The sequence below is a fragment of the Mesoplodon bidens genome (genome assembly GCF_964165515.1).
Source record: "Mesoplodon bidens genome assembly, chromosome: 17".
Lineage (NCBI taxonomy): Eukaryota > Metazoa > Chordata > Mammalia > Artiodactyla > Ziphiidae > Mesoplodon > Mesoplodon bidens.
Window position 1 is genome coordinate 23,754,586 of NC_138174.1, and position 14,768 is coordinate 23,769,353.

The 14,768-nt window shown below is 39.8% G+C and overlaps 2 protein-coding genes across 2 annotated transcripts in view; one reads left to right on the forward strand and one right to left on the reverse strand.

Annotated features, from left to right (window-relative positions):
• The window catches only part of LOC308605028 (uncharacterized protein), a gene marked incomplete at its 5' end in the record, with an annotated part of 108,690 nt that overhangs the window by 80,564 nt on the left and 13,358 nt on the right, over window positions 1-14,768 (forward strand). The window lies entirely within an intron of this gene.
• FAM216B (family with sequence similarity 216 member B) lies at window positions 8,368-13,152 on the reverse strand (the record flags this gene model as incomplete). The annotated part of the gene is given in 4 exon segments (XM_081214874.1): window positions 8,368-8,552; window positions 10,261-10,381; window positions 13,049-13,119; window positions 13,122-13,152. Coding segments are annotated over 4 exon segments (408 nt in total).

Sequence of the window (14,768 nt, forward strand, 5' to 3'; positions counted from 1 at the left end):
GTCCCTCAAATCAGCTCTTCTTCTGAGGGCCATTTGCCCTCAGAAGAAATTTGGGTTTCCCCTGTGATGCCCTCATTCTCTTCTGTTACGCCAGACCAAGTCATTGATTCTTCAGTCACCACATCTTTTGCTTTTGTTCCCTGTATTTCACTCCTTAGTTTAGTCCTCCTCATTTCTGCTCCTGGAATATTGGGACAGATTCCTGAATTGTTTCTCTGATTCCTTCCTCTTCTTCTCTGATCCAACCTGCTCAGTATTGGAAATCAGTCCTCCTAACATGTACTCAGGCCAAGCTCCTACTAAAAACAACTCCAGTGATTCCCTGTTGTATGCTAATTAAAGTTTATTAAAATTTATCTACAACTGGGCTATAATTTCTTCCTAGACTTATTTCCCACTACTTGTGTTTATATATGCTCTGCACTTCAGCCAGAGCGTTCTGCTTGTAAACATAATCATTAATTGCTGGTAAACATAATCATTAATAAATACTATTCCCACTAGCTCTCAGGTACTGCAAATATGTCAACATATAAATGACTAAATAGCATAAGAACTGCCTAATATAGCCCATCTCACCATGAGATATTAATCATAAAATTATAATTTTGAAATAATATGTAAAGTTTTTTTTAAAAAAATCTTTACTTGTTCTAGTTATGTAGGTTATCTTAAGAATTATGGTCAATTCTAAAATGACTTTCTCTTTTTGTGTATGCCTGTGATATTGTGATTTATAATAAGAAATGTACATTTGGTCTTCATCCTGTTTCTGGCACAGAGCTCCTAAAGCCCTTGGAATTTCCTGGGGTGAGAGCAATAAAGATATCTTTGGTTATGTTAATGAGGTGATTTTTGGAAAGTACCCAAGGAGGCTTTGGAGTCAATCTTGTGATTAGAGGGTTGGAGCTTTCAATTCCACCTGCCCGTCCTCCAGGAAGGGAGACAGTGGCTGGGGATTGAGTTCAATCACCAATGGCCAATGATTTAATCAATCATGCCTACTTAATGAAACCTCTATAAAAACCCCAAAGGACAGGGTTCAGAGAGCTTCCACGTTGGTGAACATGTGGAGATGCAGGGACAGAAGTACCTGGAGAGGACATGGGAGCTCTGAGCCCCTTCCTGTATACCTGGCTCTATGCATCTCTTCCATCTGGCTGTTCCTGGATTATATCCTTTTAAAATAAACCAGTGATCTAGTAAGTAAATATTTTCCTGAGTTCTATGAGCTGCTGTAGCAAATTAATTGAACCTAGGGAGGGGTTCATGGGAACCTCTGATTTATAACCAGTCAGTCAAAAGGGCAGGTAACAGGGCTTCCCTGGTGGCGCAGTGGTTGAGAGTCCGCCTGCCGATGCAGGGGACACGGGTTTGTGCCCCGGTCTGGGAAGATCCCACATCCCACGGAGCGGCTGGGCCTGTGAGTCATGGCCGCTGAGCCTGCACATCCCGAGCCTGTGCTCCGCAACGGGAGAGGCCACAACAGTGAGTGGCCTGCGTAACGCAAAAAAAAAAAAAAAAAGTAACAATCTGGATGCCTTGGGATTGGCATCTGAAGTGGGGACAGTCTTGTAGGACTGAGTCCTCTACCTGTGGAATCTGATGATAACTCCAGATAGATAGTGTCAGAATTGAGTTGAATTTGTGGGACAAATTCCAGCTGGTGTCTGAGAATTGCTTGGTTTGGGGGAAAATCCCACACATTGGAACTGGGAGCTGAATGAAAATACCCTCTCCTTCTTTTGGAAAAGTGCCTGAGAGCTTGAACATTAACACCTGACTTTCTCTCCCAAAATGAAATGTCATTTCACTTACATAGATCATACACTTCTCAGCTTTTTCAGCTCTCACACCCTTCAGTTAGGAAATGGAGCCACATTTTACATCTAGTCCCTGACTTTTACACACAATCTGGCCCATCAGCAGCCTCCCCCTCCTCCCTACCTCCCCCTAACCCAATCTTAGATGTGCTTCAAACAGACCCCCTGACTTATGGGACTTTACCCTCTGATCTTTCCTTATTTACATAAATACACAATGCAACACATACTGTAATAGCTTATTGAGTTTAAATAAGGAATATCTTTACAATGGTGTGATATTTTTCCTTATACAGAGCTGGGCTTCTGAAACATCACTGACTTTCTATGATACCTTATCAAGTCATTTTGATCATTCTTCTGGAGTCATTAGGTTTTTTTTTAAGTAGGAAATTTCTTTCTCTAGAATCTTCTGTTTATAAACAGGTCCTCATTTCCCCTCAGGTCTGTGCTGTTCCATGAGCCAGAGGGGTGCTTGGGAATTCATACCATGTAGCATCTCATTGTTTGGCTTGGTTACAGTTGGGTAATTGCCTCTGACACTGCACCTAAGCTTTGATTTTCAAAGCAACAGGGATTTCCTCTCCTTCTGACCTGATGGAATCCATTGTGTAACTGGCACAGTATGAAAGCCCTAATATGGAGAAAAATGAAGGACAATTCTCTGGAGGCAGACAAGGGATTGATTTCTAACATAGGGATTGATTACATTTCAGACAATGGACTGTAAGGGTCTGAATGCTGATATAATGGTTTCTTCTACAAGCACTGATGCAATTAACAACTCATTTTAATTGAGAAGGTGCAAAAACTCTCAGACAGGTTCCTATAGCCTTCGTCACAAAATAGGAAATGGGAGAGAAAATCAAGTCAGGATTCATTTTGGTGGAATTGTAAGGCATATATAGTAATACCAAGTATAGGAAAACTAAATCATTTTTGTTGATTCAAGTACTGTTATACCGTTGGTTTGACCTAGCTTTGAGTAAAAATAATAAGCAGTTTATTTACATGAGTTACTAAAGGTTACTAAGGGAATACTTCCCTAACTCCAAAAATCTCTCTCATCATGGAGTCTTGCCCCTAAATTTTTACTGAATTTGCCAAACAAAAATTCGGTTTATTAAGGTTAAAGCATTATGTCTACTGAGGTCACTCCATAAGTGCAAAGGGTTATTACACTTTAGTAATTATAAATATCACCTGGGATGCTATTGTTCAGATTCTGATTCACTGGGTCTAGGATGGGACCCAAGAATTTGCATTTTCCTTAAGCATCCTCAGTGAGTCTGGTACATGGATTGTATTTTGATTAATACTGCTCCAAATGTATAGATTATATCTGAATTACATATTAATTATTAAATCTCTTAGGCTTATCTGAAATTATTTTTTCCTCAACAGCATGTTGGAGGATTTGGACACAAAACAGCCAAGTTTTGTTACCAAACCAAACTTAGGTCCACTCACCCATGTGCACTAAAGTCCATCTACTGCCACCGGGTTGTGGTGATGGAAAGTGCAGCATTTATTGCAGGGTGCCAAGCAAGGAGTGCTCAGAAGACCTGAACTCCCTGATGGCTTTCAGGGAAAGACAGGGTGAGGGAGGGGGGTTGTGGGGTAGACATTCTTCTGGTTGGTTGGTGATACGGTAACTGGGAGTCAGCATCATCAATCTTCTGGTTCTGACTAGTCTGGAGTCTACATGCTTGTGGGTAGCATACAGGAGGCTAAGGATTTTCTACAGCACAGGACAGTTGTCTGAGAAGATAGGCTCAGACAAGATGTCTAGGCAAGGAGCCCTGACTGGGTGTTCAGAAGTCAACATAAAGGTATTGGATGCGTGTGGCAGACAGCAGAGCCAAGACTAAAGTACAGCAATGAGGTGTCTAGGTAGGGACTACATGGGATTCACACTCAGGATCATGCAAGAACAAGTGTTTCTTTCAGTTTTGCACCCCAGGCACCTCACTCAACTTACCCTAGTCTTTGCTTTGGTGTATAGCTTCTTAAATGGTTCCCAGTGATTCCCCCCCCACCCCAATTGTAGTATGCCTGCCATTGTGTAATCCCCTATCCTTGTGTGTGGGCTGGACCTAGTGACCTGTTTCTAAGTAGTAGAACATAGCAAAGGTGTTGGCATGGCACTTCCAAGATCAGGTTATAGATGACTGTGACTTCCACCCTACACACCACTCACTCTTGCTCTCTTTTGTTTTTTAACTCAGATGGAACAAGTTGCTGTTTGTGACTTATTGAGATGTATTGATATTTCTACCCTATTGAGGGACCTTTATGGCAGGAAACTGAGGGTGGCCTCCAGACAACCCCCAGTAAGTAATTGAAGCACTGAGTCCAACAGCACCCAAGAAACTTAAGTTCTGCCAACACACACAAGCGTGAGCTTGGAAGTAGATCCTTCCCTGGTTGAACCTTCAGATGAAACCAGAGCCTCAACTGACACCTTGATTGCAATCTATTAGAGACCCTGAGTCAGAAGCCCCAGCTAAGCCATTCCCAGATTCCTGACTACAGAAACTGTGAGATAGTAAATATTATTGTTTTAATTCACTAAGTTTTGGAGTAATGTTTTCTGCAGGAATAGGTAACTAATACAGTGCTTAAAGATTTTGGTGGTGGGGGTGGGGTGCTGGTTGCTGAACCTGAAGAACAGTGCAAACAAGGAAAATGAAAAGGTACTAAGGACACACTGAACCATATCATGGTTTTGACCGGGGGTGGTCCTTTCTGCAGGGGTTGCTTCTTTTTCTTCTTCCTCATCTCCTCCAAACCCTTCCTCCCTTAAAATAAGCTGGAGAGATTGATTCTTTTTTTTTTTTTTTTTTTTTTGCGCGGTACGTGGGCCTCTCACTGTTGTGGCCTCTCCCGTTGTGGAGCACAGGCTCCAGACGTGCAGGCTCAGCGGCCATGGCTCATGGGCCTAGCCGCTCCACATGTGGCATCTTCCCAGACTGGGGCACGAACCTGTGTCCCCTGCATCGGCAGGTGGACTCTCAACCACTGCGCCACTAGGGAAGCCTGAGAGATTGATTCTTAAACTTTGAAATTTCTGCTATTAAATCTTCATGATTATTGCCATCACCACCCTCATGTCTATCATGACTTCTTTCCCTGAAATTTGCCATGATTCCCAGTAAGATTGTGACTATAACTGATAGTGATGTTATGTCCCACTTATCCAAGTTCTCTTCTGCCCAGCAGCTACAGTCACTAAAATACAAAAATTAAAATGTCTGACATTGCAAGGGTATAGAGCAATTAGAACTCATACGTTGCTAGTGGGAATGCAAAATTGTGCCACCACTTTGGAAAACACCATGGCACCATCTTATAGAGTGAAACCTAAATCTACCATAAGACCCAGAAATCATATTTTTTAAGTATCTACTCAAGAGAAATAAAAACTTATGTTCACATAAAAGCTTACATTAAACTGTTTATAGCAGCTTTATTTGTAATAGTCCAAAGCTAGAAACAATCCAAATGTTCATAAACTAGTGAATGGATAAGCAAAGTGTGATGTGTCTATACAACGGAATGCTACATATGCAACACAATGAACCTCAAGAGCATAATGCTAAGTGAGAGAAGTTGTATACAAAAGACTGTCTACTCTGATTCCAATTATGAAAATTCTAGAAAAGGCAACTACAGTGATAGAAAGCAGATCAGTGATTACCATGGGCCAGAGTTTGAGGGAGGAGACTGTCTACAAAAGGACACAAGGAAACTTTTAGGGTAATGGAAATGTACTATATCATGATTGTGGTGGTGGTTTCATGACTGTATGCATTTGTCAAGACTCACTGAACTTTAATTGACTGCATTTACTGCATATAATTTGTTCCTCAATAAAATTGTTTAAAAGAAGAAAAATGCTAAGTGGCCACACAGAGTAAAGAATGAAGTAATTCAAGTTCTTTTTCTTGTCTTTACGGTGATGGTGTAATCATTGTTCATTCAAGAATACGTAGTACCACAGTGGTTGGAGATATGTGAGCTGATATGGTTTTGAAGTTCTCTGAATTACTTTCCATGCAGAATAAAATGATTATTGAAGGAAAAGCAATAAGAATGTGTTACTTTGAAGCTTACATATATATTATTAAAATTCAACGGTAACTTCAGCAATTATTTAGACCCTAGGCCAACAAAAGATTTTTGGTAGAGGAATATTTCATCACTCATATTGTTTAGAATTGCTGGCTTGTGGTGATAATAGAAAGCAGACCAATTTTTAATGAGCTTTATTATTGTTTTAAAATCCTTTCAAGACAATTCACCCCTATTGCTGGCACCTGGATGAGCTGCTCCTGTGCACTTAATAAACTGCTTGTACTCCTCACTAGTAGTTGTGGCAGCTTGGGACCCTAGAATAATAGCACAAATTCACAGGCCAGTCTGATTTGCAAAATCTTTCAACATTTTATAATTATTCAACAAGTATTATTGATTACCTACCACAGACCAGGTGCTGTTCTAGGTACTAGTAATTACACTGAAAATAGTGATCTCAAGGACTTTAAATACTAATGTCCACTGACATTGTGAAGGCAAGCAGTAGAGTCTCCAACAGGTCAAAGTAGTAGAGTTTCCTAAGAGTTACAGTTTGTCCTTTGTTTCCCTTTGATCATCTTTCTTAGCATCCTCCCAGGTGAGCACCTTTCTTCCAGCACCACAACCAACCATATTCCTCATAAGCTTTGGGTGTGGGGCTCAAAAGGTAGGACATTATCTTCTCAGAAGGGAGATCCAACAAGTGGGACCTTCTGAACCAACTTAGATTTATTTGTTCTTTTGTGCCTTGTAACATTCACCTGACAGTTAGCTTTCAAAATCCTCTATTGGAAACAAGGTACTTCTGAAATTTTTGATGTAGGGATGCAGCTCAGAATTATAAGTGGCCTCCTTGATATTCTGCATCAGTAGCTAAGGTTTACACAGCAAATATCTGTGCCCATCAAGAAAAAGGTCTAACATAAAAGCGATGCAAGAAGTTCAAAAGGATAAAAGCTCCATTGGAAACAATGGGAAGGTTAATACAGGCCAAGTTAGGTCGACCACAAACCTCTGTGCCTTAAGAGGGCTATGCTATCGCCCACCCTAGTTTCATTTGATTTTTTTCTTCTTTTAAGCCTACCTAACCATTCTTAACTTAGAACCATAGGGCTGCTTAGAGCACATGAATTGGGGCCTGGATTTACAGAGGTCAAGAAGCTTCTTTATGATTAAGTGAATGAACCCAGCAACATCAGCATTGGCTTACCCAAGTCTTCCTGCCAACCATGCACCCTTGTCCCTCCCAAAGAAAAGTAGATCAGATATCACAGCCAGTACTGGGAGTTTTCAGAATCTCATAAGAACTTTTACATCTTCTATGTTAATAGTTGCAGAGAGAAGATGATAATAATCATCAATGAGGTTTTTTTTCTTCTCGTAATATTGCAGCATCTTCCTTTCAGATCAGTGTTAGCATATTCCTTGTCAAGCAAGTTAATACTCCATCTCAACCAACTCCTTTTTAAAGTGTTGACAAAGTCATTGTATGATTTGAATGAGAGAAGAGGTTAACATTTAGAAATTAGATAAAGGTATTTTTAAATTTTGACTTTCTGTGAGCTCTGGTGACTTATTTTTAACACAAAAAAATCACTAGTGATGTAACTATTAAATGTAACTAACGTAATTTGTATGATGATCTGACTCACTATTAATCTCATTTTCTGCATTTTTGTGTAGTCTTAAAACCATTAAGGCCATAGAAAGGTTGGACTTGAGATCCATTCTTTGGGGCTATTTCTTCTTCTGCTGAGAATGTATCTTCACCTGCCAGGGGGAAGATGTGTGCATGAATCCTCTTACCCGTGTCAAGGTCAATTACAGCTGTGTAGAATGAACCCAGCTGTAGCAGGTTGGTAAGTCCAAGTTTGAAGAGGACACAAAGTGACTGAGTTAGGCAAGAACCAGAAGATTTGGGGCCAAGTTTAATGCTGTTGTTTGATGGGGAAGTTGAGAGCAAGGAGGCCATGGAAAGGTACAGTCCAGTAGCTGCTGAGATGTTATGGTCCAGAAGCCCTGTGTGCCCAGTGTCCCGTCTGTGTTGGTTTGTGTATTTTCAATATGCACAGTAGGGGGCTTGCAAAATATGTTCACCCAGTGACAGAGGACCTGAATCCTCTGGTCACTTGTCCCCTTCCACTGTTCTTGGGATTTCTCTGGGATGTTCTAATTCAAAGGAAGCTTTTACTTTGAAAGCTTCAAAAGTCATTTTACTCTACAGATTATATATAGAATGAGAGGCTTGCTGACTCTTAGCTCCCATTGCTCTTAAGCCACTGAACTTGTTCTTGCTAGTAAAATGTATGTGAATTGGAGAGATTATTTCTAGGTATGGTGTTTGTATTAGATGTTATTCTTTTATTCATTCCTATTCAACAAATATGCACTAAATACTCACTAGATGCCAGGGGTATATGGGTGAACCACCTGTTCAGAGCTTGTGCAAAGCCTTGGTCCTGAGGGATCAGAGCCCTGTGCTTTGGGCCCTGAGTGGAACCAGAAACACAGGTAGTGCTGAGGGCCGTGTTCTTGTCCTGACTGAGGCTCTCTGGGAGATGGTTCTATGACAACCTGCCTTGGCTGAGGCTCTTTTGGTTGAATCTCTAAGTAAGGCAGCACAAGGCAAGGCCTCCTGTTGAGTAATATAGCCTGGAGGGAAGAAATGAGATAAACCTCAAAGTCAACAGTTTTACAAAACAAACAATTCTGCAAATATCCACATCTGCCCCAAATTCCTTCTACTTTGTAGGGTAGAAACAATTATGTTCAGCACACTCAGATTGTATACTTTTTCAGGATATGAAGTATATTTTTCTTCTACTGCATTTCTCATTTAATAAGTTAATAAATAGTCATTGATTAACACAACAGATTATTTGGAGAGAGACTTGAGCCATGTGGAATCTTCACATGAATTGCTTATCTTCAATATCAAAACTTTCTTCAAATAGAAACAGATATATTCAGTCTCTCTCTGTTTTTAAAGTGTAGTCTGCAGACCACGCACTACAGAATCATTTGGCTGAGGCCACATTAATAATGCTTTTTAAAAATGCAGATTTCTGACTCTGTTCCAAAGAACTTCTGAGTCAGAAACAGAGAGTGAGGCCTGGAAGTCTTTATTTTAATAACATAGACAGGTGGGTTTTACGTGCTCTAAATGTTGCATATCTCTGTTTCTGGTTTCATTGGCCTCTATGCAATTTTACTCTACAAACAAAGCTAGCAGATGGTGCCTCTGTAACCCTTCAGGACAAGCATGGGGACCAGGCTAAACCCTGGCTCTGCCATTTACTAGTTGCATGACCCTGGTCAAGTTATTTAACTTACTTATGTCTCAATCTCCATTTCTGTAAAATGTGGGTTATAAAGGCACCATGTAGAGGTATTTGAGTTTTAAATAAGACAATACATGTAGAGAACTTTGAGGTATTCCTGGCACGTAGGAAGCCCTAATAAAAGGTAGCTATTGTTGTTATTGTTCTTGATATTAAATCGTTTGCAAAAACCATGTTTTCCTTTTGTGCAAATACAGCAACAATACTAATAAGGTAGATGTGCTAATGCCAAGTGTGTGTTTACAGAAGAAAGGACCTGTTGGAGTTAGAAGAGTGTAATAAGGGGGAACCGGAGACTGAACACATCTCCTGGAAGAAAAGAGATTTAATAATAACTACACCTTTCTGTAGGTTGTTGCTTATGGTCTGTGAAAGTTTTTCACAACCATTCTTTCATTTGTGGTTCATAAAATCCCATGAGGTTGGTGGAAGAAGAGAGATGGCAGGGAATGGGGTGAAGGTGCATGGTCTTTGGGGGTGATGGTCCTAACTGACATTTACTATCTGTATGATCTTCCTCAAGTTACATAACCTGTCTGAGCTGCAGTTTCCCACAACAGTAAAGTGGAGGAGAAAATGAAATATTCTATTTAGAGCTCATAGCACAATGTTGGAAACATGGTAAATACTCAATAAATATAAATATTATTGCTGTGAGTCAAGCAAGCCTTTGAATCTGCACAACCAGCAATGGGCTGAGCTGTGGTTTGAGCCTGGACCATCTGCCTAAGCCCATTGCCAGTTCTACTAGATCAAGTTCTTGCAAATCTCAGAGAGTTGTTGACATTTTATAACAAACCATACTCCAATTTCTTTAAGTCCTCTTAATTTCCCCATAAAACCTTGCTTTTTACTGTCAGAGATAATCATTTTTAAATTGACTTGCCAACCATGCTGATAAAATATCAGGCTGACAGAGGCCATTCTACTTGAATTATTTATCTGGAAACTTGACTTCCAGCTGCAACATACAAGTCCCTTCCTTAGATGCCTGGTTCAGGTCAGGTAGTTAAACTCACCAAGCAGCTGCTGTTGCTGAAGCCCATGAACATAGCAGGTCTGCAGGGCCACCCACTGGGCCCTGGCTTCGTAAATCCTCATGATGCTGTAAAAGTAGCGCTGCTGCCCTTGGGTTAGGTCCTGTCAGAGCAGAGCAGGTGATTTTGATGAGTCGGTGGAATTCGATAGGATTAGAGTGTGATGGATTCAAAGCTGACTTCCACAGAAATAAGATGCTTCTCTCTCTCTGTCTCTCTCACCTCCCTTAGTTTACTTAAACAGTCTTCCACTGACATGTGTAGTGGTGAAAATGAATTAAAAAAAGATTCTAGGTAAGTAAGTCAAAGTATTGGGCTGAGGGAGATCCAAGGATTTTCAATATCTGATAACTGTACTGATCTATTATAATCCTTGTTGAGGAAGGTAGGCTATGAGAATATATACAGGGCCTGAAGTGTGCCAGGCTCTGGAGGGTAAAAGGGAACTTTGCACTGAGAGTTCTCAGTGAGCAGTGGTGGGGGAGAGAGCTAGGTAGATAAGTAGATGGGTAATGTGATAAGGGTGCAAGGTCATTAGTGAAAAGGTGCTATGAAAACAGAAGGAAAACAAGCTCTGTGTTAGCAGTCAAGGAAGCTTCCTGAAAGAGATGACCAACACATCTGAGTCTTCCAGGTGAGGAGGGATTCCCTAAAGGGACTCGAATACTGGTTCTCAAAGGGCATCAGCATCACCTAGGAATCTGTTAGAAATGCAGATTCTCAGGTCTCACCCCAGACCTACAGAATCAGAAACTCTTGGGGATGAGGCCCAGCCCTCTGGTGCCCTCCAGGTGCTTTTGATACACGCACAGTAAAATTTGGGAACCACTGGACCAGAAGGAAAAGAAATGCTGATTAGAGGGAGAAAGTGGTACAGATTTTCTTATGGGACACAAAATATCTGAATATATTGGGAACTAGACTTTCGGCATTTTTTTACTTTAATCATCATATAAAGTCTGAGCTGGAAAAGCCTCTAGAGTAAGTAAGGCAGGGGAAGATCATGGAAGCCTTTTCTGCTATACTAAGGGTTTAAAGATTACCTTTTATATGAGGAACATTGGTCCTTATTTAAAGCAGTGGTTATCAACACGAGTGATTTTGACCCTGAAAGGATGTTTGGCAATGTCTGGAGAAATTTTTGGTTGTCACAAATGGTGGGAGGGAGGATGGATGCCACTGGCATTCAGTTGGGGAGGGGCCAGGGAGGCTGCTGAATAGACTACGGAGCATGAGACAGCCTCCCAGTCCCCTGCAACCCAGAATTACTTAGCCCCAAATGCCATTCTTTTTTTTTTTTTAATTGGAGTATAATTGCTTTACAATGGTGTGTTAGTTTCTACTTTATAACAAAGTGAATCAGTTATACCTATACATATGTTCCCATATCTCTTCCCTCTTGTGTCTCCCTCCCTCCCACCCTCCCTATCCCACCCCTCTAGGTGGTCACAAAGCACCGAGCTGATCTCCCTGTGCTGTGCGGCTGCTTCCCACTAGCTATCTATTTTACGTTTGGTAGTGGATGGACCTAGAGTCTGTCATACAGAGTGAAGTAAGTCAGAAAGAGAAAGACAAATACCGTATGCTAACACATATATATGGAATCTAAGAAAAAAAAAAGTCATGAAGAACCTAGGGGTAAGACAGGAATAAAGACACAGACCTACTAGAGAATGGACTTGAGGATATGGGGAGGGGGAAGGGTAAGCTGTGACAAAGTGAGAGAGTGGCATGGACATATATACAAATGCCATTCTTTAAGCTGACCATATCTGCATTTTACAAAGATTGCTCTGGCCCTGCTGTGGACAATGGCCTCAAGGGAAGACAAACCACTGGTAGGGAGACCATTTAGGAAGCTACCATCTAGTGCTAGGGAGGAACAAGAAGGGCTGGACTACAATTACTTTTATATACCCGATATACCATAAGTGCTCACTATATTGAGATGGGGAAACAGAGATAGTGGCATCAACATTTTAGAAAAATCAAGATAAAATAAGTTCCCCTTAGGCTAAAAAATTCAAAACAATGACAGAATTTCAAAACTAGTTGATAACCATGTAATACAAACTAAACTGAAGATAAATATATATAAGCTAAGTGAATTTTATCTGCTAGAAATTTTGTGTGAAGTTGACATCTGTGAGTCAGATTTTTTTGGCGTCTAGACACCTTAAACTTGATATTAAAAATATGTTCAGAGGGAAAGTAGCTGAGCCAAGTACTTCACACTTTGAGACATCATTTCAGCTTTACAGTTTCTGAATTAGATGTTTTAAAAGATAATATATTTGAAGAAGAGAATAGATCCCTAAGTAAGACTTTTCAAATAATTGAGAACAATATAACAGGAAAATTGCAAGCCATTTCAAGGGCAAAGCTCCAAAGTGCAATGGGAGTTTCCATTATATAAAATAAAGCTTTAAAATTTATGGTTTCTTTTTTACAAGGGAAAAAAAATGCCTAGTTCTCTTCTTTAGCAGAACTCAACTTCCTAAATGAGTAGTAACACATAACATTTTTAATATTCTTACTCTGTTGCTTAGCCTTCCTTGAGGAGAAGGAAGAGCTCCTGAAGTGGGATAGGTGCAGAATTAGATCATCCAAGCGCTCATTCATTCTCTCACACACATGGTCGACATGCACCGAGGGCCTCTTTTGGGCCCAATGTTTTCCCTAATGTGGGATAAACAGAGAGCCAAGAAGTCCTCAGCCCTTGAAGAAGAGACAGAGAAGGTCCCTCCATCTGTGAATAATATGCTTGTACCTTCAACAGTGAAATATCAGAGACAGAGTGAGGGACTCGAATGCAAGGAATCTGTGGAACATTCCATAGATTTGTTGTCTTTTCTGTTTTCCTCCCATCTTCATCCTGTACCTCCAAGGAACAACAAAGCATAACATAAAATTTCATTTTGTTCAACCAATTTTGGGGATGTACCTAAGTAAATAAGCAGGCAAATAAGTAAATAAATAAACAAATGGATAAATATTATTTATTTCAAGGGATAAGACATTTTCTCAAATGTTTGCATGGAATTAGACCTCACCAGACTTCTTAGTTCTCCACTTTTCCCATTTCTCACCCTTTACTTATCAAAGGAATAATTCAGAGCCCTTTGTCTTTCTGCTTCACTCTGCCTTTGGAACAGGTGGGTTGTAGAACCACACCAGATCATAACAGTTATTTCTTGATAATTTTAAAGAATAATTGCTTCATCCGATTCTAAAAGTAATATATGTCATTTTTGAAAATTTGGAAAAATTTAAAAATTGAAGAGGAAATAAGATCATCCATAATTTAACAGTGCATAGCTATTGTTGGCATTTGATTGATTCTATTTTATAATTTTTCCCCGTGTACATTGTGATTTTAGAACAGGGAGATCATTCTCTATGTGTTACGCACCTTCCCAGAACATTAAATATCCTTTGAAAATATGATTTATCTTGATAGTATAGTATATCTTTACATGACTCTCCATTTCTTGCACATTCAGATTTGCAATTTTCGAGCCTTGTACTATAAAAGAAGCTATTAAATCTAGCCATGCTTCTAACCTGACAAAGATACAGAATGAAGGAGCCACATCTGCTATGAGTAAGTCTTGTTTCCTTTCCATGTAATTTAGAGTTTAGAATCTAAGGTGTAGAGCATAATTAAAAAATTAACAATCAAGGAAGAATGGACATATTGGAATAGGGTTGCTAAGGCAGAGTGGAAACCCCTAACATTTTCTCTGCTCACTCCTTTGCCCTTGTCAACAACGCCTACTTCATCGGGTTGATTACCTGAGAGGTTTTTAAAAATTTATTTTATTGAAGTATAGTTGATTTACAGTGTTCTGTTAATTTTTGCAGTGCAGCAAAGTGATTCAGTTATACACATATATACATTCTTTTTCCTATTCTTTTCCATTATGGTTTATCCCAAGGTATTAAATATAGTTCCCTGTGCTATACAGTAGGACCTTGTTGTTTATCCATTCTCTATATAATATTATTAACTGAGATTTGAATACAGAATGCTCTCATTAGGCCAGTTCCTCTTCTCTCCGCTACCCTATTGAATGCACTTAAGAAGGATTTTAATGCATGAGAAAACTCTGGTTCTGAGTTCACAGAGCTAATTGCTCAGATCTTCCAGAAGAGAAATTTATTAGGAAAACAACAGTCAACATCTTTGTGTGTCTTGTTTCCACGATATAAACTTATAAATTAAACTATAAATACTGCTTTCCTTCAACGTGCACTCCAGAAACCATACCAACCAAGATATACTCTTTTAATATTGTCAATGATAGAAGCCTACACTCTATCCTGTAATCAAATCATCTCAGTATCCCTCTTACCATTTTCCAGATCTGTAGAGCAGAACATAAATATTCTTCAAAGCTGGGAAGATTTCTTCTCTCCTCAAATAGCATAAGGAAATGATCTTTCCTGGGGCAACAATTCATGTGTGATTTTCTTGGACTGTTGCTGAG